The 27133-nt window shown below is 36.9% G+C and overlaps 1 protein-coding gene across 4 annotated transcripts in view; it reads right to left on the bottom strand.

The window, feature by feature from the left end:
• SEC23B (SEC23 homolog B, COPII coat complex component) overlaps positions 1-24698 on the bottom strand; it is a 38007-nt gene extending 13309 nt beyond the window's left edge. The window contains exons 1-15 of one of the 4 annotated variants that reach the window (XM_072634544.1): positions 24585-24698; positions 21678-21912; positions 20792-20849; positions 19489-19575; positions 17550-17786; positions 17353-17438; positions 16104-16248; positions 15581-15739; positions 14894-15009; positions 8463-8586; positions 6847-6927; positions 4955-5044; positions 3724-3830; positions 2906-3059; positions 74-151 (exon numbers count right to left, since the gene is read on the bottom strand). In XM_072634544.1, the coding sequence (XP_072490645.1) occupies positions 74-151; positions 2906-3059; positions 3724-3830; positions 4955-5044; positions 6847-6927; positions 8463-8586; positions 14894-15009; positions 15581-15739; positions 16104-16248; positions 17353-17438; positions 17550-17786; positions 19489-19575; positions 20792-20849; positions 21678-21898 (1743 nt within the window). In that variant the 5' untranslated portion in view covers positions 21899-21912; positions 24585-24698. The other 3 variants (XM_072634545.1, XM_072634546.1, XM_072634543.1) reach the window with 3 other exon arrangements.
• Between the last annotated feature and the right edge of the window lie 2435 nt (positions 24699-27133).

Raw genomic sequence — 27133 nt, 5'->3', positions numbered from 1 at the left:
AGAATTAACTCCCCACAGTATTGGAAAAACCCCTGAAGTGGAATCCATTATCCATGAGATATTTATTACTTACCTGAGGATACAAAGAAAATGAGTCCGACAATCTAAAAGAATTGGGGTCCTCTTTGTTATACTGTCCAAATTTCTGACACTGGTGGAGGAACATAAAAGAAATGCAAGTTATTCTGACTGAAACAATGGACAAAAGCTGCTCCTCCTCTTACTGTGCTACCTTCTTTTCAATGTCACATGGTTCTGTTCTGTGGAATATCCCTGTTTTCCCCACTTCAAGTAAATCTAGCTGCTGTCTCACCACTTTAATAAAGCTGTTCTCTCTACAGTCATCAGTAATAACCTTCTTGACAAAACTGAGGAATTACTTAATTCTCAAAGTTCTTGATCTCCTACAATGTGTTCTTATTAACCAACCCTACTTCTTGAAAAACTCCTCCATTGATCTCTATGAGCTGGCTTATATTTCATAACTGGGTATTTTCCAAAAGTTCACCTTCTTTCTCCTGCTCTTCAGGCTCAGGAAGCTCTTTCTGATAGCTCATTTATCTGAAAGACACTTTCACTTAGCTCAATGGATAGAGCACTGAGGCTAGAATCTGAAAGATCTGAATTCTAATCTAGCCTCAGACACATACTGGCTGTAGGACAAGTTACTTAACCTCTTTTAGCCTCAGTCTCCTTATCTATAAAATGAGCATGACAACAGGACCTACTCTGCTGGGTTGTTGGAAAGATCAAATGAGATAATACTTGTAAAGTGTTTAGCACAGGGCAGGCACTATATAAATGTTTATTTCCTTCCCCCTGCCTCTTTACTCCCCCCTTTTCTACCTCAAATTCAACAAGTCACAAACTAAGCTAATTGCTTTTCCCTTAAATTGGCACCCCTTTTCCCATCTCTCTCAATGATACCATTTTTCTCAATCACTGAGGCGTCACCTCAAATTTTTAAATAATTTTTTACTCTTCTTTTTTTAACCCCATATAATCAGCCATAAAATCTGACTTTTTCCTTTAAAAATCTCTAGGCTTTATTATCCTAATCCTAATTCTATCAAGTTATGTCTAAATTCCTTCAACCCCCCCGCCCCCACCTGGTCTCTGACAAGTTTCTCTTCTTTCTACAACACTACTAGTATCTGACTACTGTTTCCCATGTTTATACCCTTGGAATCATCTTTAACTGTTTCCATATTCCCTACCTCTCATATCCAGTTAAGTTACTGATCTTGATTCTTTCTCTGAAATAGTTCTCAAATTCATTTCTCTCTCCATTTCCATTGTTACTGTAGTACAGGACTTTAGTACCACTGCCCTAGACTACTGCAATACCTTCTAATAAGTCTTATGTTGGTAGTCTCTGTACCCCTCAAGTACTCCATAAATGGAGGCTATTAATATTATTCAGTCCATTTTTCCTAGCATCTCCAGATTTATCTTTTTATGCATAAACCTGGCCACAGCATGTCACATCACTCTTCTCTTTGAAACACTTCAATGGCTCCCTATTGCCCTATCAAATAAAAGCTTAAATTCTTTAGACTGGTATTCAACGCTCTTCAAATCCAATGCCACACTACCCCTTCTAGCCTTAACTCTATGTATGGTCCCTACACAGACACTACACTTCAGTCAAACAGGTGTATTCTCTGTCCTCATATACATTCCTTACTTTCCTGCTCTTTTCCCTTTGCCCGCAATGTTTGCAATACCAGGAATACTGTCCACCCCCCTCAAGTATTACATTCTTCCCATATCCTTCAAAGCACAAGTTAACCTGGATCCATAAACTTTGTAAAAAAATATTTTGAGAACTGTATTTCAATACTATTGGCTTTTTTTTTATAATACTCCATATTTTATACATTTAAAAATATTTTTCTGAGAAGTTTCCCATAGGTTTTGCCAGACTACCAAAGAGGTCTATGACACAAAAAAAAAGGTTAAGACTTTCTGCTGCAGAGCCCAACTCAAGCGCTACCTCCTTCAGAAAGTTTTTTCTGATCACCATCTTCTTGGAATTCATCTAACAACTCTCTTGTGTACTTAAAATGTACTTAACAGTTATTTGTGCATGTTTTATAACCTCCACTAGACTATAAGCTCAATCAAGGTAGCGAATGTCTATTATTTCGACTTTGTATCTTCCCTAGGATCCAAAAAGAATACTTTGTTCACAGCAGGTGCTTACTTATATGTTCACTGAACGGAAGTGGCTGAACATAAACTCCATTTTCAATACTTTTACTCTTCTGTTCCAGATCCTATAATGGTTTCCTATTGTTTATTACATCAAGGCTTCCCCTATCACAGGACAAGGCAGCACACAACATACACTAGACATTCATTCAGTATTCAATAGTAACTTAGGTCTCTCTGCCACTTTACAGTTCATAAGACATTTTCTCAAATATCTTCACGTCTATTTTGCAGATCAGGAACCTGACACTCAGGGAGGTTAAATGATGTGCTGAATACTACTAAACTGGCAAGAGCGCCAAAGACTTAACATATCCTTCAAAGCACAAGTTAACCTGGATCCATAAACTTTGTAAAAAAATATTTTGAGAACTGTATTTCAATACTATTGGCTTTTTTTTTTATAATACTCCATATTTTATACATTTAAAAATATTTTGATTATTTAAAAATATCTTGATTTCAAGTTCGTCAATCTGAACAGATTGGTGAACATTACCACAAACCTCTAATAATAGGTGAATTTCAATTTTATTTATTTCTAATTCAAAATGAGGAAGGGGAAATATTTTAGGACTTTTTATGTTTGGTTAACTACTCAAAACAAAATGAAATTATATTATTAATGTGTCATTTTGGCACAAACATCAGGGAAATCAAGACAAATCAAAATATAGCTTTCCACACCTACCAATCTGATTAGTTGCCTGTCTAGCCACCGGAGAACATCAGGTCCCTCTTCTGATTCAGCTCTGAATACTCCAAGCCGGGCCATCAACACTGCAGCAGCTTCTTGGTCAAAAGCAGCTTCTATATGCTGGAGTTGATTCTGTGCATCTGCCCAACTGATAATTCCAGAGTTAATTTAATGCTATAAATTAGACTAAATATATATAGGGGAGAAAAAACAACTTAGAAAAAAAATTTATCTTGTAATATTTTTTTATCTCCTAAAAAGCTTTTTAGGAACTGTGTCATGCTATATTTTTGTGTCTTCAGTAGCTGTTATAGTGCCTTGCACAAAGAAGGCCCTTAATAAATATTTGCTAAATTTGAATTTTTTACCAAATTTATACATTATCAATTAGCCACACCATATCATTTCTGAAGATAATAACCATTACTTCTATTTTTCTAAAGAAAATATTACAGAAGTAACTTGTCCAATATTCCAAAAAGTTAACCTAGGGAAGCAAGCCTAAAACACAGGTCTCCAAAGTTCTAATCCAATGTTCTATCCCCTAGACCAACATTACAAAGCCCATCAAACTGTTTCAGTGGGTTGATTAAAAAGACACAGTAAAGTGGACTAGTGATTTTTAATTCTTAGCGTGACATAAACAGTCACTAGGTAAGTGAATGCAGTAGCTGATATGGCCTCCTTTATCAAACATGTAGATATGGCTCAGATGATTCAGTAGAATTTTCACAGTTCATTAATAACAGAATTTTTCTTCACAGGGAGAATTATTCATTAACACAACAGAACAACAAATGGGAAATTCTCACTTTCTGGCAACTGTGGTCACTCGGATTCGTCTCTGGGTGCTGGAATGCTGATACTGGGTAACAAACTGAATTGCTCCTCTGCCTCCTTGTGGTATTGGTGCATTGTGCTATGAGAAAAATAGTGTTAAACTGGTTTGTTATTTTATGTCACCTCTGCAAACACAAATAATTCACAAGCTGCCCCATTCTTATCACAAACAACATACCATGAATCTTTAGTAAGCAGTTCATCAAAAATATTATGGAGATTATAAAAGCAATTTGCCAGTGTGGGGACTTAAGTTCCTGTTTATCATGAAGCAGTTATAGGAAGCATATGTAAAACTGTGCCAAACTAGGGTCAAGAATATAAGTCTACACGAATAATGATGTACAGGGAAAATATTTTAAAGTATTTACCTCCTACTGGGGAAAGATTATGAAAAATGTTAATTTAATATATATGACAGCACCTAAAATACACCTATGATCATTACTTCCTCTGCTCAAAATCCTCAATACATCTACATTTTGTCTACCTCTGGGATCTAGAACTATGATTTTACTGGAATGGGAAACAACTAGTGTAGAAATTCCTTCCACTGAAGCAGACTGGCAACTTCTCTACAATTTATGGTCATGCAGAGTTCCCCGGGACAAAGAGAGATTAAGTGATCTGCCCATGCTCACACAGAGCCAATATAGGTTAGGTAAGACCTAATCGCACTGCTGTAATTCCAAGACTGATCCTCTATCCACTATGCAACACTGTCTCTCAGATCTCCATTGCCTGCAGAATAAAAGTCCCAAAACCCAAAGCAAAGTCAAACTACCCTCCCAGGCTTATTTCCTACTATTTAACCTCAAGTATTGTAGGCTCCAGTCAAAATGAACTACTATACATTTCCCTTTGTTCATGATGTTCCCTTCCCTTGGAAATGCCTCCTTTCACCTATAAAATCTTATCTGTCTTCCAAGAACCAACTTCAATGCCATCTGTTCCATTAAGGCTTTCCTGATTTCCCCACACAATTCTGCTGCTTGAAACCCCCTCACCCTCCTCCTAAGGGTGAACAAAGCATTTTCTCTGTACCACTTTTACAGAACTTATATACTATTTTGTATCAGAGCTGTCTGCTCAAGCTTCTCCTCTTCCCTAGTTCTCAAAAAAGAGGATCGTATTTCTTAATCTCTCTATTCCTCTTAGCACCTGGTACAACTCCCTAAACACACAGGAAAAAACCAGACTGACCTGATTAACTACTTCAAAGTAGATGCCAAGGGTAGATGTGGGATCCAGACTACAGATTTTCCATTGACTAGTACCACTAATGCCATATTCCTAAAAGAGGAGGGAAAAAAAATAAAAGGCAGTTAATTGCTAATGAAAAAAGTTTACTATGACTATTACTTTCAGAACCTCCTTTTCAGATAAAAATTTCAATACAACAGATTTTAAGTTGTGTAGATATAAGATTATAAGTTTTAGTTTCTGCTATTTTAAAATTAATATATCTCAAATGAAACTTGAACCAACTTTCATCATATCACTTGAAAAGATACAAGTGATGAACAGATTGAGAAGAACTTAAAGGAATCAAATCTGGTAGTAAGTGCAATGAATAAGGATTATCTTATGAGTTCCCATTATGAGATCTACTTAATTCTTTCCTGGATTTACTTTCTTGATATATACACATGTACTTCAGACAAAGTTAGAACACTAACTATATGAAGATGAATTGTAAATGAAATTTTTCTACAGAATGATTAGTATGTAATTTTTCAATAGCATATGATTTCTTTGGACATTTTTATTCACAGATGCAAAAATGCCTATTTCCAGTCCAGTGCTTTCAGTGGTAGGTTCAAAGAACATAAGATTGGAATTTGAACTCTTAGAGTAAAATGTTCATTTGACCAAAGGGTAAAATACTGCACTGAATATATTACAGTCAAGTATTTCTAGTATCTAAAGAAGGCAAGCCAACATTCAGTATTGTTCTTACTAACACATCTGATCAAAATGTTGAGTATGGTTCTTTAAAGCTCAGAAATCAAAATCTTTAAAGATCAGGAAAATAAGCTGAAGGAAACGAGGGGACATAAACTATGGATGGCCACCAACCACCAAAATCTCAACTGCTCACATTGCCTGTGACATCTAAAATGGACCCACAATTTCCCAGTTTCCTCAGGTTCCTTCACCTAGCAACTCTTTGCCTCACATGTGAGAGAGGGGAAAAGTTTTCAGATGACATTAAGCAGTAGGTGAAAGGAGAAGGCAATACATGATTTTCTCCATCAATGGCAAGATGGAGATTATAGAAGCCAAGCCCTTATGTCATCCTACTTCCCTAGTCTTCCTACCTTCTTAGATATTATCTGACAAGGAAAGAAGCATTTCACATCTGCTCTCTGGGAGAAGTTAAGAAGCAGGAACAACCTTGTTAGCAAAACTACAAAGTTAGTAAAATTTGGTCTTGATGAGCTCCTTATAATTGTACTCCTATTTTTTATTATTACAGAGCCTTACAGGCTTCTTTCCTTTGACTATATAATGTTTTAGGATATAATTTTGCCCTCCACAAGTATACCATGTCCTATCCACCTCATAGGGTAATCATGACAAAAGTCCTTTGTAAATCCTTAAAGCTTTAGGTCTCTTCTCTGGACTCTAGACATACCTTGGGTTTTCCCTCTTGGAAAATAAGGAAGTACTGGGTTCTGGATTATCAGTATCTGACTCCTCCCATGAAGTTAATCACTAAATCAGTTTTTTGTTTGCTCAGTCTCGATAATTTGTTGCCTACTTAGTCAGCACTGAATTCTGCTCACAACTCTAGGCACAACAGTACTCATATATTACTTAAATTCGTCCTTCAAAGAAACAAAACCATCTACACTATAAATAAGCATTTCGAAGCTTAGTTCTCTCTCTCCCAAGTGTCTTTAACTTCATAATAAGTAGGGGAGAAAATGTCCTTTAAGGACATTGCCCAAATAAAATATTCCATCAGAACAAAAGTACTATTACAGACAAATCCTTTCTACCTAGAGAAATATAAACCAATAATTTAATACACTGCCTCACAGCTAATAACTTTCCACTTTATTTTGAATGAGGAAAAAAATTTTACTCACATTTTCTGATACACATGGCCCTTTCACATTTAGAGATATACATGGACCAATCGCTCCTGAAATCTTCAATTCTCTGGACGTCTAAAACAACGATAGAAGAGTATGAATTATAAATATGAGAACCACACTCATCCCACAAACTTAATACTTTGTTAGAATTAGTTTAACAGCACATTCTCTATGGAGAAAAAATTATATACACATTTAATATATATAACGTAACTTATCTTGCAGGTCTCTGCAGGATCACTTTTAATTGATTAAAATATTAACAATTTCCTCATTTATGAACGGTATATAAATTATGTTAAAGAAAACTTACATATCCAAAGTAAGACTGCTATCAGCATCCATGAAATTTAAATTAAATGTCTTAAGGCAGTAAGGTGGCACAGCTGGGCCTGAGTCAGGAAGATCTGAATTTATTCTATCTCAAAAATTTACTGGCTATATGACCCTAGGGAAGTAGTTTAACCTTTGTCTGCCTCAGTTACTGTATCTGTAAAGTGGGGATAATAATAGCACCTACCTCCAAAAGTAGTTGTGAAAATCAAATGAGATATCTGTAAAGTGCTTGGCAAACCATACAATATTATATAGATATGAGCTATTGTTGTATATGGTATTTTATCACCATGACTGGAATAACTAATAACTACTTTTTCAACTTGTATTTCAGAAAAATTCATACAGCAAAAATTTAGAATATAGTTAGAATATAGTTACCAAATTTAACATTAGAATTTAGCCTATTTAGAACAGGTTAACAGAAATAGTACTAGACGATGCAAAATTTGCCTGAGATATTTGTTAGTTGGCTGACTACAGATAATTTAATTTACCTTCCATACAGCCTCAGTTTTCAAATCTAAAAAACGGGCATGATAACTACTACCTAATCCTTAGGATTGTCATGAGGAATGTTCTTTGTAAACTTTAAAGCATATATAAATATGAAATATTTAATTACATATAATTCTCAGTTGTTACCTGCAATATACAAATCTGTTTTGCAATATCTCCTTTTTAAATTTTTTCTTGATGAATCAGGGACATCCTCATGACCATCAATGAGATGTAACATGTAATGCTCTGATGGTCATTAGACTAAGAGACCTGTGTGCCACTACAATAAAATGTTACAGATTATTGTACTTCTCTAGACTGCTTTAGCTGATCTTTATATACTTGGACACTGGACACCAAGTGTGCTCTCATCTACTACTATGGGTGAATATACCTTCTCCTTACTGTCTTTTCTCCTGCTGCCCCATACCTGATGTCTGAAGGCATGGTAGGACAAAACTTGAGGTGGCCTGCTCTATGTCTAAGAAATGAATGAATAAAATAAAATTTAAAAAAAGTTTCATTAGAACTACTTTTTAAACCCTTTATGGCTTTTTTCCATTTACTTAAAGACTGGTGTATACACCCAAACTACCAGAAATATGACAACTGAGTAAACAGAACATTACTATATTTACATTCCTTATTTCTTCATGGTACAAGTACCATAATACTTTCCTCTGCACTTATGTAATTTAATGGTATAAGAAGTGCCCATTCATTACACTTAAAAAATTGGGGTGGTAGGAAAAAAGACCGTTATATCTTACCTTAACATCCAAAGTAGCACCAAATGCCATTCGAAAATCTCCATTAAAGTCTTTACTAAAAACCCTTTGGAATGTCTGCTTGAAGAGGGATGTATTGAAGGAATCTCCCATCACCATATGACCACTAGGAATTTTAAAAGAAAGAGGAAAGGTCAAGGGTCAAAAAAAACCAGCTCAGATTCCTCAACAGTTAAGAAATGTAATCCAATCCAAAAAAATGCAACAATATGCATACAACTAACACTATTCAAGATGATATACACTAAGTTTAACTTAAAATGCATTTAACAAATGAAATCTTCCTATAAAGTAATATTCGGATACCTCTTTATATTATGAAAATGATCTTAAGTTCCTTAAGTGTGCCAATGAAGCATACATGCTGGCAGGTCCTGCCAAGGTGGAAAAGCTTCAGGTACAGACCAGGGGAAGAGCCAAGATAAAGTAAGAACTCTCCTGAGCTCTCCCCCAAATCCCTCCAAATACCTTTAAGTAATGACTCTAAACAAATTCTAGAGTGGCAGAACTCACAAAAAGACAAAGTGAAACAATTTTCCAGCCCAAGACAACTTAAAAAATAAGCAGGAAAAGTTTGTTGCACCAAGGTAAGAGAGGAGTGTAGTCCAGCACAGGCCATGGCAGCTCAAAATGGGCTCCAGCACAGCAGAAGCAGGCCTCAGGGCAACTGAATCAGTGAGCAGCAAGGTTTTCCAGAAACTCTCAGCCCTCAAGCCTGACACTTGTGGCAGGATTCTGTTACATTGCCTATACTTGGATCTCAGTTGTAGTCCTGGGTCTTAGGTCCCAGTGTGGGAAGGAGCACTAGCAAAGCAGAGGTTTCAGCCTCAGGAAAGCAGAACTTCAACCTCAGGGACCCTGGGCTGGAAAAAGTACTTGTGGTTGCTCACAAAGCTGTGTACAGTGCAGAAGAGTAGCAAACACACTTCTCCCTAGATCACACCATCTTGGGAAAGTCAAAAACTTACAGGTCCCCAGAATTATCTCTGAAAATAGCCACACAAAAAGCCTAACGTTTGGGACAGTGCTCCCTCCAATTGGGAAGCAAAGCTCTACTTCAGCAGAGTTAAAGTAAAAAAATAGACTGGAAAATGAGCAAACAACAACAGAAAAAGACCCTGAGTGTAGAAAATTACTATGGTAGGAAGAAGATCAAAACATATACTCAGAAGAAGACAAGAAAGACAAAATTCCTGTGTCCAAAGCCTTAGAGAAAAATATAAATTGGTCTCAGGCCATGGAAGAGCTCAAAAAGGATTTTTAAAGAGAGGTAGAGGAAAAACTGAAAAACAGCAATGACAGTGATGCAAAAAACATCAGGAAAAAAAAGTCAACAGCTTGGTAAAGGAGGCACAAAAAAAAATAACACCTTAAAAATCAGAATAGACCAAATGGTAAAAGAGGCACAAAGATCCAATGAACAGAAGAACGCCTTAAAAAGAAGAATTGGGCAAATGGAAAAAGAGGTAGAAAAAACTCACCGAAGAAAATAATTCCTTAAAAGTTATTGTTGGGCAAGTGCAAGCAAAACATAAAGAATGAAAAAATAGAAGAAAATGTGAAATATCTCACTGGAAAAACAACTGACCTGGAAAACAGATCCAGGAGAGAGAACTTAAGAATTACTGGACTACCTGAAAGTCTTGATAAAAAAAAAAAGAGCCTAGACATCATCTTTCAAGAAATTATGAAGGAAAACTGCCCTGAGATTCTAAAACCAGAGGGTAAAATAGAAATCGAAAGAATCCACCAATCACCTCCAGATAGAAATCCCAAAATGAAAACTCCCAGGAATATTATAGTCAAATTCCAGATTTCCCAGATCAAGGAGAAAATACAGAAAGCAGTAAAAAAGAAACAATTCAAATGTTGTGGAGCCACAGTCAGGATAACAAGATGTAGCACCTTCGACATTAAAGAATCAGAGGGCTTGGAATATGATGTTCCAAAGAGCAAAAGAGCTAGGATTACAACCAGGAATCACCTACGCAGGAAAACTGAGTATAATCCTTCAGAGGAAAAAAATGGATATTCAATGAAATAGAGGACTTGATGAAAAGATCAGAGCTAAATGGAGAATCAGACTTCCAAATACAAGATGCAAAAGAGGCACAAAAAGGTAAACAGGAGAGAGAAATCATAAGGGATTCAATAAGGTTAAACTATTTATATTCCTATATCAGAAAATGATATTTATAACTCCTAAAACTTTCTCACTATTAGGGCAGTTAGAAGGAACAAACATAGACAGAAAGCAGAGGTGTGAGTTAAATGTGATGGTATGATTACCTAAAAAAAAAAAAATTTATAACATGCTCACTAAATTTGATATGAAAATTTATATACCCCACAGGAAAGTAGGAGAGGAGGTGAGAAGTGGAGTGAGGAGAATGTTAGAAGGGAGGGCAAGTGAGAGAAGGGAGTCACTAGAAATAAACGCTTTCAAGTAGGGACAAGGTCAACTGTAGGGGGGGAAAATAAGGGGGGATAAGGTATGTCAGAGGACAATATAATTAGTATTACACAACATGATTACGATGGAAGTCTTTTGCAAAACAACACATAGTTAGTCTGTATTGAATTGCTTCTCTTCTCAGTGGGGTTGGGGGGGGGGAGAGAAATTGGAATTCAAAGTATTAGAAACAAATGTTGAGAATTTTTATTGCATATAATTGTGAAAAAAGAACTACAGAGATAGGGGTATGGAAATTTATCTTGCCCTGCAAGAAAAGAGAGAATATGGAGATAGGAGAGGGGTGGGATGTGATGGAGGGGAGGGTACACTGAGGGAAGGAGTAATCAGAATGCAAGGTATTAGGAAGCGGGGGGAGGGGAGTGATGGGGAGAAAAATTGGACATGTTACAAAGTGAGGTAAAAGCAATTAAAACAATAGACTGAATTAATTACTGAGAATAAATCAATGACATCTTTAGTTTGGAGAAAAGAATTTCAGTCTAAATTTCCTAGAGGAAGGTAACCTTGGGTAAAATTTGGCATTGATGGAAAAGTCAAGGTTTTAATGGTAAATTTGATTTTATGATTGCCATTTAATCAGGAACTAGAACATGTATAGAAAGGCATGTAAGCCACTTAAGACTTGCCTCAAAAGATGTTCCTTAGCCAAAGTTAAACTATAAACATATCTGAGACCTGGTTATTGGAACTTGCCATTTTTAGATGCTATGGGACTATTAAGTGACTGTTCTTCTAAGTCTAACTCCAGGTATGGGTAGCAAGAAAGGCAGTCTGAGCCTCCAATCCATGATGCCAATAAGCCTCTGAGATGCTGGTATGAACTGCAAAAGGTGATCTCCTGGGAAGGGTGGGAGACCGGCTGTTCAGCCTGGGCTGAGGCAGGATTCTCCTGACTCAATTTCTCCACTGACACCTGGCAGACTCTAAGCCTGACTGAATGCAAGTGGACAATCTAATCCTGCCTGGAACTGACATGAAGTTGGGGAGATATTGTATCCCTGCAATGTCCTTACTATTGGTGGCAATTTCCTATAGTCAAAAGGTTTGTAAGCTTAATACCAGATCTATTCAATTACAGATTATGGGTAGGGGAACATCCGAGGTAGTCTAAAATTAAGCTATTAGGCATAGGACTTTAGACCAACAACATTAAGTTACGGTCCTTTAATTCTTAGTAATACTGTGGAGACACTTTGGTCAAGAGCTTGTGAAGTCAGCAATATAAATATTATCTGTGTCTCAGATGGTTAATGTTTAAAAAAAAAATTCTTTTGTGGTCCATATTGTAAATGCTTTAAAAAGATGTATCACCTGGCCAAAAGTTTGAATTGCTTTATCTGTTATAAACTGTGTTAAAAATAAATAAATAAATAAATAAAACAGGGGTCCTTAGGAAAAAAAAATTAAAGGATGAGAAAGAAGAATGCACTGGGAGAAGGAGAAAGGGAGAGGGAAAATGGGATAAATTATCTGACATAAAAGAGGCCTGAAAGAGATTTTATACAATGGAGAAGAAAAAGGGGGAAGGGAGAACATATGAACCTTACTCTCAACAGAATTGGCTCAAAGAAGGAATAATATACACATGCAGGGGGGTGTAGAAAATTAGAAAACTATCTTACCACATAGGAAAGGAGGAAAGGAAGGGAATAAGAGAATGGGGAGGGGAGGGAGCTAATAGAATAGAGGGTAGTTTGAGGGAGATAAAAGTCAGAAGCAAAACTCTTTTAAGAATGGACAGGATAAAAGGAGAGAGTAGGAAAAATAGGGAGAAAATAGATTGGAGAGAAATACATAGTTGGTAATCATTACTGTGAAAAAAATTTTTCATAGTGAGTTCCTCTAATAAAGACTTCATTTCTCAAACATAGAAAACTGAGTCAAGTCTATAGAAATAAAAGCCATTTCTCAAGTGATAAATGGTCAAAGGATATGAGCAGGCAGTTTTCAGACAAAAGTAATCAAATCTATCCATAGTTATATGAAAAAAATGCTCTAAATCACTACTGATGAGAGAAATGCAAATTAAAACAACTCTGAGATACTACCTCACATCTATCAGATTGATTCATATGGCAGAAAAGCAAAATGACAAATGTTGGATGAGGGAAAATTAAAACACTAACGTACTACTGATGAAGTTGCATACTGCCTCAGCCATTCTGGAGAGCAATTTGGAACAATGTCCAAAGGGCCATAAAACCATGCATACCCTTTGGCCAAGTATTACCACTACTAAGTCTGTATCCCAGAGAAATAAAAAACAAAAAGGAAAAGGACCTATATGTACAAAATCTATCTATGGTAGCTCTTTTAGTGGTCCAAACAATTGAAAATTGAGGGGAATGTTCATCAATTGGGGAATAGCTGAACAAGCTGCTGAATATGATTGTGATGAAATACTATTGTGCTTTAAGAAATGATGAGCACAATGCTCTCAGAAAAACCTGGAGAGCCTTAAATCAACTGATGCAAAGTGAAATGAACAATACCAGGAAAACACTGTACACAGCAACAGCATGTTGATCTACTATGAATAACTTAGCTATTCTCAACAATACAATGATCTAAGACAATTCTGCAGGATTTAGGATGAAAGATTCTGTCCATTTCCAGGAAAAGAACTGGTTGAGCCTAAATGCAGATCAAAGACATTTTTTCTGTACTTTTTAAATTTTTCTTTTTTTTTTTTTGTCTATCTTCTTTCACAGAATGAATTACATGGAGATGTGTTTTATATCACTAACACATGTATAACCTCTGTCAAATTACTTGCCTTCTCAATAGGGGCAGGGGAAGGAGGAAGAGAATTTGGAACTCAAAATTTGAAAAAAAGACATTAAAATTGTTTTTACATTATTTTGAGGAAAAAACAAGATTTTTTTAAAAAAGATAAACCTAAATCTGGTGGGCCTCATCACAAGGTTAAGGCGATGACCACTGGGTAATGAATGCTTTCGGAAATGTGATCAGTTACAACATGCATCAGTAAAAAAAAGTACTAACATAATGAAATTGAATTCACTAAAGTATTAAAGTTATAAATGTCAACTAAATTGAATGATGCCGAATTCAAGGTATAGCACCACTCTGCCTAGTTAACAAAGTATGTTAAGCAAAATCAAGTAACAAAGTAACAACTTCTCATGATACGTGCAATATTACACAGGGATAGTCCCTTACCTCTTTATTGAGAGGTGAAAAGTATGTTTTCACTCATTTTCTAAAATCTTTGATCTAGCAGCTAATAAAGTAATTGACTAGCCATCTTCAGAATTTCTACCATGGAGTCAATATAAAATTAAACTACCCAAGATACCTTTTTAGAAGCTTAATTCCAGGATTCATATGAATTCAATTTTCTTCTGCCACAAATCAAGACATATCTATAACTCCCATACACATATACATACACCCACACATATGTATGCATGCACACATATGTGTATATATGTATTTGTACACATAAGAGTAACAAAACATTTTTTAATGTCAATATTCCTTTTTTATGTCATGTAATTTGGCAAATCAGAGTGATCTGCTGAACTGGTTCCATAGTCTAAATACCTAGTGAACAGAACAACTTTCAAAGAAAAAACCTACAAAAGGAAAATATTCCCTAAGGCAGTTTTCAAAATTAAAATCATACTGTAATAATAAATAACTAATGTTTACATAATACTACGTGCCAGACACTATGCTAAGTGTTTTACATTTATCACCTCATTTGATCCTCACAAATATATTATACAAATTTTACAAATGAGGAAACTGAAACTTACAAAGGTTAAGTAGCTTTCCTAGGGTCAAAAAATACTAAATGACATGAAACACTGTATCTAGGATTTTAAATCCATCCTTAATATGGTTCTATCTTCTATTTCTCTTCCCTTAAAACAAGTTTTCTTCTCCCATAGTATGTTCACTGTCAACATACCCAGTCAGATTTGCACAACACTTCATCTCCAGAAGACCAGTCTGATCAAGGGCACAGGCATAAATATCGATGCAGTGACCATTTGTAGCAGTACGATTAGCAAGCATCTCATAGTGCTGTGACAAAAGAAAAGGTACTTTAAATCATATTCCTAACATAATAATATTCTTTACATTCTTTTATATATTTCTTGATTCTCCTAAGGGGAATAATATTCAAATTTGTAGATAACTATGAAAAAGATAATCATTTTATGAAATACATCACTGAAATACAGTAAACATTAATTCATCTGAAAAACAACTTACACATCCTATATTTAATGACATTTATATTAACTACAATTCAATAATTCAGAAACTTAATTAAATCTACCCAAAATCAGTAAAGCTATCAATCATCAGCATTGTCAGCCAAGTTACAAATATTCATGGGTATTCTTCAAGAACAGTGGAAACTGAAGGATATCCTCAGTATCTTTGCAGACCAAGTGTAAGGTATTACTAAAAGTTAAGAACCCCACCACAGATCTCTGAATCGTGTCCTCTAAGTACCTGGAGACAATACACACTGATCCTTCTGAAATGACAATATGGACCAAGTTCAGTAGTTTCTATGATCCCTAAGCACAGTATGGATTTGTTAATAGGTAAGCTACCACTGTTTTATTTATTTTCAAGTACTTACTTTGGTTGCCTTCTTCATAAAACGTGCATTGTCTTTCTCTATGTCATGCCAGGAACGAATGGGAACCTTCAATTCATCTCCAACTACCATGCCTGGTCCTTGAGTGGGTGGGCCTCCAGTAAATAACATAATTCTGGCTCCCGTATTTGGAAAAGTGCCCTAAGGATATTAATTACATTGTTTTAGAAACACACAAATTAGGAAAATGTGGTTTACCAGTTTTTCTAAGAAAAGAAAATCTGAATGAATTTTCCTCCACATTTCTAAACATTAAGAATATTTTCTATTCTGCAAAACATCTTCCTCCACTTCAAGCCTTTTACCAGCTTACTGATAGCATTTCCTCTGTTTCCCACCTAAGTAATAGTACACTCAAATGTGTGAGATAATAATGAATCATACTTCCAAATAAACTAAAATAAGGTTAATAAATTGAAGACAACTACCACCAACCAACCAAAACCATCAACATTTTTTGAATCACTTTGTTTCATTTAAGAAGTCACAGAAAAATCTAAATTACCTCCAATAAGCCAACAGCAATGGACAGAGCAACACCTGTGGATCGCAAGGGTCTTTTTCCTTGAGTTACTGGCCATGGGTCCCTTTGTAATTCCCCAAGAAGATCTGTCAGGTTCATGTCAATCTTATGAATAGGTTGCAGAAACCTACAAGATTTTAAATGAGTACATCAGTATTAATTTTAAAAAGTACTCTGGTCTTTAAGCATGAGTGGTCTATCAGATTAACACATCTCTGTTCAATCTTACGTAGTGAACAATTTCCAATAATATGCCTCTCCAAGGAATTATTGAATTTTATGACTTATTATGATTTATTTATTATACATAAGTTGATTTATTTATGATTTATTATATACACTTCCAAAGATGCATCATTCACAAATCTTACTCTTGATATTCCAATTAAACATTCCTTTCAAAACTAAAAACTATCCTAACCTGAAGGTTCCATTGCCAGGCATATACCTCAAGGAGGTCAAAGAAAAATATGCCAAGTATTTATATTTGTATTAGATATACTAGCTAAAATTAAATAGCAGCACTTTGGGGGGGTAGCAAAGAATACAGGCAGCTAAACAGCAAATGGCTAAACAAAACTGGAAAATAATAAAATAAATGAAGAATATGATGATTATAGAGCAGCATGATTACATGCTACATGATACAAAGTAAAGTAAGTAGAATCAGGAAAACAATATACATAATGACAAAACTAATGGAAATGGAAAGAACAACAAAACAGTCACAAGTTAACATTGTAAAATTATACTGTCCAAGCTTAGCTCCAAAGAAGAGACATGAAAAGGAACATTCCTCCCTTCTTTGCAAAGGTAGAGGTACTACAAATATGGAACCTGAGGAAAAAGTCAGATTTTTGATATGTTAGTTTTTTTACATTAGGAGGTTTTTTAAATTATTTACTATAAGAGATGATTCTCTGAGAGGGGAGAGGAGAACTGCTGAGTTGGGACAAAATAGATCAATAAAAATTTTTTTTTTTAATCCAAATCTTATCTAGATTGGAAATACATTAAATCAAAATCTGAAAGTAATGGATTAAAAACCAGTTCAATTTTTTTTGTAAGCTTAAGGTATAAGAAAAAAAGTTCTGTGCCTTTAAAAAAATAACAAAAATTTGTTGGTGAGAACTTAAATTAAGGCTCAAACACTTATTTTTCAGAAAAAAAGAAGAGTTGGGAAAACTGTGAATTCCCTTATTCTATGGGTCAAATAACAGTCTGACCTTACCTGCTTGAAATAAAAGGTTGTCCCTGTGGTTGAACAGGTCTTGCTTGCTGAGCAGACATAGCTGGCTTGGTAAGGCCTAACATGTCCTAACAAAAGAGACAAAACAGCTCAAGTTTCTAAAATGTTCAAAATCTTTTTAAAAGGATTCTTAAGGAAAAGTTTCTAGTGTTTTGTGCCTTTACACCCAAGAAACAAACCTGTATTTGCTTTGCAGTCAAATCTTTGGTTCCTCGAAAGACATAGCTTTTGGAGATTCCTTCACAGCTCAACTCATGAACCTGCACCATTCTACCAAAGGTGATTAGACCCACTAGAGCATCTGGAGGAAGAAGACTCAGGGACATCTGCAGAGACTCTTTTAGAGCTTGAAGGTCTTCTTCTTCCAGACAGGTATCAACAACATAGAGAAAAATCAAGGGTGTCTGAGGCCCTCGCTTAAGAAGAAAGAAACAAGGCATAAGATACTTCACATAAATAATATCTACCCCCCATAAACAAAAAAGGTTCCTAAAAAGCCTTTTCTAAATGCAATTTTAAAACAATTTCTCAATCTAATATTTTAATTTTATATAATCATTAGCACTGCCCTCAATAAACAAAGAAAAATTGAAAAAAGGCCTAGCAGGAGGAAGTGAGCAACATGTTTGTATGCCTGGGCCAGAAGGAATCAGTCCAGCACAGTATGTATGAAAATTGTTGTAGCAGGAAGTCTAACATTCTCCCTAATATCAGATCCTTTCCTCAAAGCAGGGTGGAGGCAGGAATAGCCAGCAGCTGAGGTAAACACAAATATTCACAAGTTTGGCAAGAAGAACTTAGCAACAGAAAAGGAGGGTAGGAATTAGAATAATTTGTCCCAAACTACTAATGCTAAAAGTCAACTACAAGTAATTATGGTAACTTTATCTTGGTATTTACTGAAGGTGAATTCTCCTCATGTCAAGGGATGACATGAGACTGGTTTGAACAGAACAGAATTATTAAATCAGTTAAGGCCATAAAATCAATCAATATTATGACCAAATAAAAGCATTTAGAGTTGGAAGGAACCTTTGAAATTACCTAGTTCAGAGATTCTTAATCTGAGGTCCTAAACTTGTTTTTAGGAAAATATTCTGATAACTCTATTTCAATATAATTGGTTTCAAACCTCTGTGATCCTATGTATTTTATGCTATAAATTTACACACATATATAAATACATATGTTATTATGTGAAGGGTTCAATAGGTTTCAACAGCTTAGAAAAGGGGTCATGACACAAAAAGGCTAAGAATCCCTGATCTAATTCAGTCCTTTCCTTTATTTATAACTGAGGAAAGTGAAGCTCAGAAAGGCAGAAGTGATTGCAGAAGTGATTTGTCCAAAGTCATGCAGGAAAGAAGTTGCAGAGCTGAGATGGAACCCAGGTCCTCTGGCTCCAAATCCACACCATACTGAAGGCTGACTACATCCATACAAAGGGAAGTAGAAGGAAGCTAGAAAGTTACTCAATACCCAAAATTTCTTTCTAATATGGTGAATGTGTCTGATATTTAACATACTTGGAAACTTGGACATCAGAAAAACCTCACAGTTTTCTTTTTGAGTTCTATGTTTTTTGTTCTATGTTACCTAAGACATTCCCAAAACATGCATTTAATTACTAGAAATATTCATTATCATCACTTGATCTAAAGAGTCTGAGTTTTACTACATATACCTCCCTTTTTTTAAAAAGTTTAGTGACAAATTTTATAAAAAAAAACAGATTCAAAGTAAATTTATGTTTGTTTTTCAAAAATTCAAAGGAAAATGCCAACCTATAAAAATGGAAAATCATCACTGATATTTATTCTTGAGGGGAACAATATCTACACAAACCACATGTTTACCAGGTTAAACATCAAAGCTAGAATTTAGAAAACCCATAGATTTCAGTCCATACTTATTCCATGGCCTAAAGCAGGAATCAAGAAATTGCTAATACTATTTCTCCCAGGACTCAAAAATCTACAGTACTATGGCTGTCACAAAAAACCTATTAGCTACAGCCTTTTTTTTATAGTTTTGACTAGCAGGAAAAACAAAAGACTCACAGTTGATATACAGAAGGAGAATCTATAGAACATCACTAAATTAATACCAACAAATTACCTGCACCAAGTACTCAATGGTAGAAAACTGGGGCATCAATTCTGCAGGTTGATTCACCTCAGATATGCCTGCATATGCTGGAGGGAACTAAAAAGAAAAGTAAAAAAAATCATTTTAAGCTTATTTATAAAGAATAAAAACTTAAGATTATAAAGCTGATAAGTAACTACAAGGAACTAAACTTTAAACATTAAGACTTTTTATTTGTACATACATATTAAATTACTTATACTAAAAAAATTTCAAATCATAAATAACTATGAAGACACATTTAAGCTGATTCCCAATCGCCATTCATTTTCATATGTACTTTTACATTTTTCCATTGATAAAGATGTCAGTGCAAATACTGAACTTCTAGTTCCTGTTCATCCCATTATCTTTCCAAAATTATTTCCTCACATTTTCCCTTCTTCATTGAATTATCACATTACATTAATATACCAATTTATTAACCCATTCTGCAACTGGATCTCCCTCAGTTTTCAGGTTATAAAATTCCAGTATACACTCTCAGATTGGCTCTTTTAAAATATTACCACATTTCTCAGTGCTATCACCAATAAAAGCAAGTACTAATTTTCTATATTTCTACCAACAATGAGCTGAGTGATTATTGTTTATTCTTTCCAATTGTGCAGGCACAAGCTGTTTCTTAAACAACTGTTGTTGTTTCTAAGAACTTAGAAGTAGTACAAATTTAGAGGTGATCATCTGCAATCTATGTACCTTCTTTCCTTTGGAAAGAGAAAATGCATCAAGTACCTCTGTTCTGGAGGTGTGAATTGCACTGGTCAGTTACGTTCCCCACATTTGTGCCTTCCTACTACTGTACTATAATTCTGTGCCCACTCTTCCCCCTCCTAGATTGTGTTTGTAGGAGACTACGCCGTTGAGCGAAGTGCTCTGTAACTATTGTCCTTGCTATGCCGTTTGAGTAAATGCTTTTGTTAAATAACTGAAACTGCTGTCTAATTAAAGGTAAGCACACCAAAGAGGAGCTCAAGAGTTAGCCCCCAGGACAGGCCTGCACAACCTGCAGCCTGCCAAAGGTATTTGAAAAATGTAAAGGATGTTTTCCCTTGCTCTAGGATGATGAACTTCCAGAATCCTGGAAGCAGTAACAGTCGACTCTCTGGAGAACCAATCAGACTATGGCAACGCAAGTTGGGAGTGAGCCTTAATGAGGTTTCAGATAAGGTTTCTATTATTCCATCAATTAATTCTCACAGTGTCATAAATGAGAAGAATGCATACAAAAAGCACCTTTTTAGTTGCTTCATTTTAAACATAATTCACCTACCTGATTTCTTTGAAAACAGAAATTACAGGCCCAAAGCTTGGCTCGAAAATCAACCTGACTGTGAAAAGAGAAAAATGTAAATAAAAAGTTATTAATTTTAAGGATGAAATACTTACATGTAAATTAAAGATGCATCATATTAAATGTATCTATACTCTTATAATTTAATGAAATGGATTTTAAAAATTTTGAACAGGATTTTCTGATTAACTATACAAGTTTATCATTTAGACATGTCCTTGTCACATCTGTAGAAACCACTTTACTACAGGTAAAGATCTATTAGAATTAACATTCAATCCAAATACAACAGCTAACAACCCCATCTATCAAGGTACTACTATGCTTCTCAAAATTCCTAGGGGTTACAAAAATTATTTTAATAATGAATTTTTAAATAAAAAATAGCCTCCTTGGTGTTCTTCATATGTAACATTTTTTCCTCTCAACTCTGTGCATTTATACTACCAGTTCCCCAAGCCTAGAATATTTTTCCCTTCAACTTCAATTCCAAACTTCCTTCAAAATTCAGCTGAAATCACACCTTCTGCAGGTTTTTCTTTCCCTCCCACCACAAGGATCATTCTCCCCTTACTGCTAGTCCTTTCCCTCTAAGACCACTACAATCCATGTACACTATGTAGTTAGTATGTATATATTTTCATTTCCACTAAAATATGAGCTCCTTGAAAGCAGAGACCATGTTTTCACCCTTCTATGTATCTCTAGTGCCTAATACGTAATAAATCCTAATGAATCTTTGCTGACTGACTGAAGCTCTGATAAACTATATTATTCTAAAGAGACCACATTTTAGTCTGTACCACAAAAGTATGTCACATATTTTATTCTAATTATCATTTTATCAATTTTTTTTAATTCATACCAAAGTGGATTGAGAACTGCTTTACAAGTTGGCCTGCTACAAAGTACAGGTTCATAGTGTACTGGAGGCAGATCTGGACGTTCTTTTAAGGGAGTAAGTAGACATGCCAAAGGGACAACCATTCTTGTGGCCTCAAGACGGCTAGATGGCCACACATTCCAACTGAAACGAACACCATCTTGCTCCTCATTTTGCTGGATAAACTCCAGGTATGTTGCCATGGTCTGAAAAGGAACTGACAACAAATTTTAATGTAAATATATTTATCACCAGTAGTAAACTAACCTAAATTAACATTTATCAATCAGATGTAGGCATCTCAATGGCCTTTCCCCAGAGTGGCCCCCATCTTCTGATTCAGGGTTAGAACTGCACCTTTCACCAAGACCTATACAAGAGCACAAAGCGATGTTACCAGTATAAGGAAAGACCTGAGCTATTAAATCCAGATATATAAAAATTTTTTTGCTGTTGATTAAATATTATATAAATCAGTGTGAAATCTCCCTAAACAAAAACATTATAAGTAAACAGAAAAGGAAAGATAGCTCTTGTCAGTCTGAACAGATAAACTTGCCAGCTAATGTTACTTTAACTAGTATCCCCCAAAAAATATGGGAGAGGAGGTTTAAAAAAATTACAGTATTTGACATATATAGAAATTTCTTCCCTTTTTTTAATCAAATATACACAGGACACTGCTTAGAAACTACATACCATAAATAGTTGACAACTATATAGGGATTTAAGGTTTGCAAAGTGTTTTATATGTATTATCTCATTTAATTCTAACACTAGTCCTATGGAATGCACTCCAGCTAACTACTACATCATGTAACCTCAAGGGGTTTGACAGAGAAACCATATAAAAGTGGTTCTATAAGATATACTCTGTAGGGTTGATGTGTATAATTTAAGTTTGATGTCTCTAGATATTTCTGATATTCTTTTGAGCTCTGCTACTTGTCTGGCCATGGAAAGGTTCACTTAAGATCTCTGAGTTTAGCAACAGAAGACCTGGGATCAGCACTTGATTTTGATGGTAGCTATGTCAGTTAAGACTATGTAAAAGTGTTTATTAAGAGTAGTAGCCCTCTCTCTCTGCACTGTAGTATTTGGGTTCAATCAGTATTTGAAAATTGTGTTCCTTAGTGAACTGTGTTTCCTTATTCCATTTCCTCTATGGTGCTAATTTTGAAAAACTACACACTGAATCTTCTACTCAGTTCTTAAAGGTTATGCCACAGTAGTCTTTGGCAAAGTTCACAACCACCAAAAGTGTAAGTTTTCTTCTATGCTGTGTCTGATCATGTATTAAAACTCAATCTCTCATGTTAAAGTATTCAAATTTTTATTAAATCTTCAATTATCATTCACTACCAAACCTGAGTAAACTTCATTTCCATTGTGTATCTACACATTCTGTTTATTACCACTGTAAGGTAAAAGCCTAAGACAACAAAGAATTTAGCTACTAAAAACCAAATAGATCAACTCCCTGAAAAAAAGAACTATAGCACCAAGTTAAAGATTTGGTAAAATGGCCTTAATAATAACACTTTCATGTAATAAAAAATAAGGACTTCATACCTCTGAGAAAAGAAAGTACCTCAATCTGCTAAGTACCACACTGTAACTATGGAATTGAAATAATTGGGAAGCAGTACAAGAATAATGCAGAGAGATTCCTGGCTAGAAAGTCAGAGCACCTAGACTGAAATATCAAATGGGACTTCTGGCAAGTCACTAAACTTCCCCAGGCCTCATTTTATAGATGAGGAAACAGAGGTTTCTAGGGCTCCTTATAGCTCCAATCTATGATCCTAGGATAAATATTCCAGGATTGACACTTCTTGAGTAAAACAGCACCTGCGCTGTGTACAAAGCAAACATACAACCCAAACACGACTTCGGAAGAGTCTAAAACTCCTGCTGATCACCTCCGTAATCAATGAAACGCTTCCACACTGATATTAACACTCCAAATCGCATCTCCAACCCTGAGGTAAAAGAAGTATAAGTAACACAGACAGTAAGACTATCCAACACATCATGCAGGTCATTAATTTGGGTGGAGGAGGAGGAGGGGGGAAGGGGCTCGCTTTATTCTCCCGATCCACACCAGGATTTCGGCAGACGTGAAAGTCAGCAATCCTTAGCAGATTTAAAAGTTAGATGAGGCTTTATAAGGTGATTTAGTGCGAAGTCCCTTTTTACAGATGAGGAAAGCTGAATGACTTGCTCCAGCTCACACTGGTATTAACGGGAAGGTCTGGATTCGAACACAAGATTTCGGACCTCTCGTCTCCGTACTCCTTCTGTCCGTACCACAGTAAAAGTTACGACAGAAAAGCCAAAAGGGGGAAACCCAAGCTGGAACGGAACCAGGAGCGCACACCGCCCTAGGGCGCACTTCTCACCCAACCGGACTCAACGCGCTTGAGCAGAAAGGCCAGTTCTCCCCCAGCAGGACGGCGCTTCTCCAGAAGTGACCGACTCTCCCCTGCCCCCTAAGATCTGCCCGCAGCGCCTCCACATCTCGGGGCGCCGGGGAGGCGGCGCCTTGCCATCTCCCTCCCACCTTTACTGGCTCCTCCGCCTCCGACCTGGCCATCTGGAGAGGTAGCTCTGGGAGGGCCCTGAGGGTCATCGTCCGGGCAGGGCAGCTCTCCAGCCCAAGCAGCTGAACCGGCCAGAACCAGCCCGCCGGGCGCAGCCCGAGCACCGAGGAAGGGACGAACCCGAGGCCACAGGCGGGCTCGGGCTGCCGGGGGCCCCGCGGCCCTGCAGCCCTCCCCTGCTCCCCAGCCCGAGCCAGGCGCCTTTCTCACCCCCGCCGCCCTCTCTCCTGGCCTGCCCCAGGTGCGGCGGACCACCTGTCGTTCCCAGCGCCTCCAGTTCGCTCACCTAAGCCAGGCCGTGAACACTCGAGTCGGAAGCAACCGGCAGCGGCCCGGGCCCAGCGCCAAGTCCAGCTCAGCTGGACGCCGGTTGGGCCGGCGGGCGGCAAGCGTCGGCGCCACGTCGCCCTCCTACCGACCAATCACAAAAGAGCGCCTCCCCCCTTCCGAGAAAGGTAGAGGAAGGAGGCCGGGCGAAGCCGGGGCCGCCGCGTTGGGTCCGGGTCAGCGGCCGACCCAGGAAGGCTGAGCTCTCCTCAAGTTCCTCCCTTCCCTCCGGTCTCCGCCCCCTAGTTCTTCCAGAACGACCTGCGGCCAGAGAGCCAATCCGCCCGTCACCTAGCGACGGAGCGAGCCGGATGGATGACGTCAGAGACCCGGAGCTGGGCGGGGCGGACGCGAAGGACCTGGGCGAGCTCGGGAGGACGGCCAGGCCGCCTGGGGCTGGGCTCCGGAGCAGCCTCCCCGCGCGTACGGGCCGGGCGGACCGGAGGCGAGCGAGGCTCAGGGCCGCTCGCCCCTAGAAGTCATCGGAAACTCCCACGAGCTTTTGTTTATGTGGGGGCAGCTACTGAATGTACGTTAAAATCATAAATGGAAAAGTGGTCATTCATTTAAAATACTCCCTATTACATGTTCGGGTGAATCACATTTTTATGATAAATGTATTTTCCAAACCAAAAAAAAAGAATGCCATGTTTAACATATTTTTGCACATCTCTTGACGTCTGGCTTTTTTCTTCTTTAAAATAAATTATTTAGTATTTTACTTTTCCCCAGCTACATATAAAAACAATTTTCAACAATTTCCTTGTTTAAACTCTGAGTTCCAAATTCTCTCCCTTCCCCACCCCTACTGCCTCACCATTAAAAAGTCAGGCAATTTCGATATAGGTTTTACATGTCTACTCGTGCAAAAGATATCCATGATAGTGATGTTGTGAAAGAGACAAAAATAAAATAAAGTAAAAGAAAAAACTATGCTTCAATCTGTATTCAGACGGCATGAGTTTTTTCCCTGGGGTTTTTCATCATCAGGGTTGTCTTGGATGGTTCTGTTGCTGAGAGGAGCTGCTACAGCGGATCATCACAATACTGTTGTTACTTTGTACAAGATACATTTCACTTTGCAACAGCCCATGCAAGTCTTTCCAGGTTGCATCCTGCCCCTTACTTCTTAAAGTCCGATAGTATTCCATCACCATCACATACCACAACTTGTTCAGCCATTTCTCAACTGATGGGCATTCCCTTAATTTCTAATTCTTTGCCCCTAGAAAAAAGCTGCTATAAATTTATATTTGGTTTACTAGAAGACAGATGGATTCTATTATTATTCATCTGCTTCTGCATTCAGTCCAATGTGATTTTTTAAAAATCTAGCCTTACACAGATATGTGGTTGAAAAGTAGAATTATTTTTAAAAGCAAAATCTTGGTGTTATGAAAATATATCCCCTGAAATGGGCGTGGGGTCCACTTTGAAAACTGCTGTTTCAGGGCAAAGTTCTCATTTCACAGATTAGAAAACTGAGACTCTGAGAGGCTCCGGGCAAAAACTCTTATCTCCAGATTCTGTGCATTGTCACTGCTTGTCCTCTAAGCCTTGATAATCATTTAATATAAATTTTGCACTTTAATAAGAGCCAGAGCTTGAATTAATCAATCAGAAGAAGAGCCTGGACCTAACAGTCTCTTTGTTCTCTGAAGCAAACTCAGAAAATACCTCTTCCTATGTCAGCAAAGCCAGATGGGCTAACTTAGCATTCCTTAACCCTTAACCCAAGACACTATCTTGAATAGTGACTTTTTCCATATTTTAATATTTTGTGGACATATTCTATGGTATGGCATGTTAATGGTAAAGAAACACAGATATCCTGGGTCGTAATTTCAATTGAAACTTTGTCAACTCCACCATCTTATTGTATTTACAGCCTATGCAATTAAGAAATTCCTTTCTCATGGTCTAGTTAATCACTCATGGAGACTACCTTGGATTATCCTAAACAAATTTAAGCCTGGTCATTCCTGTAACAGTCAGTCAGAAGTTTTTCTGGCTCTATGATCATGTAGCCACTAGCTTTAAGGGAATAAACAATATGCATTTAGCCTGTTTGCCTTTTTCTTAACCAAAGTTTCAGGTTGACAGCTGGAAGTCTGTCCTTCACATCCATCTCCAGTATTCCTTGCTTCAAGTCAACCCCCAAACCACCTAATACAAGAAGCCTCTCCTAGTCCCTCTTAATTTGCTCTGTTATCTCAAGTTTATTATCCTTTCTATAACTTGTTTATAGAAGCAGCTAGGTGGTGCAGTGGATAGAGCACCAGGCCTGGAGTCAGGAAGTTCTGAATTCAAATCCAGCCTCAGACACTTAACTAGCTCTTGGGTAAATCACTTAATTCCTTTTTACTTTAATTCCTCTTCTGTAAAATAGGGACACACTGAAGTAGGAAATGGCAAACTAGCGTCTTAGTCAAGAAAACCCTGTGGACAATGTCCATGGGGTCACTTAGAGTTAGATAAGACAACAACAATAACTTGTTTATACATAAT

This window comes from Notamacropus eugenii, chromosome 1 (genome assembly GCF_028372415.1).
Source record: "Notamacropus eugenii isolate mMacEug1 chromosome 1, mMacEug1.pri_v2, whole genome shotgun sequence".
Classification (NCBI taxonomy): domain Eukaryota; kingdom Metazoa; phylum Chordata; class Mammalia; order Diprotodontia; family Macropodidae; genus Notamacropus; species Notamacropus eugenii.
This window is presented reverse-complemented; position numbering and strand designations above follow the sequence as displayed.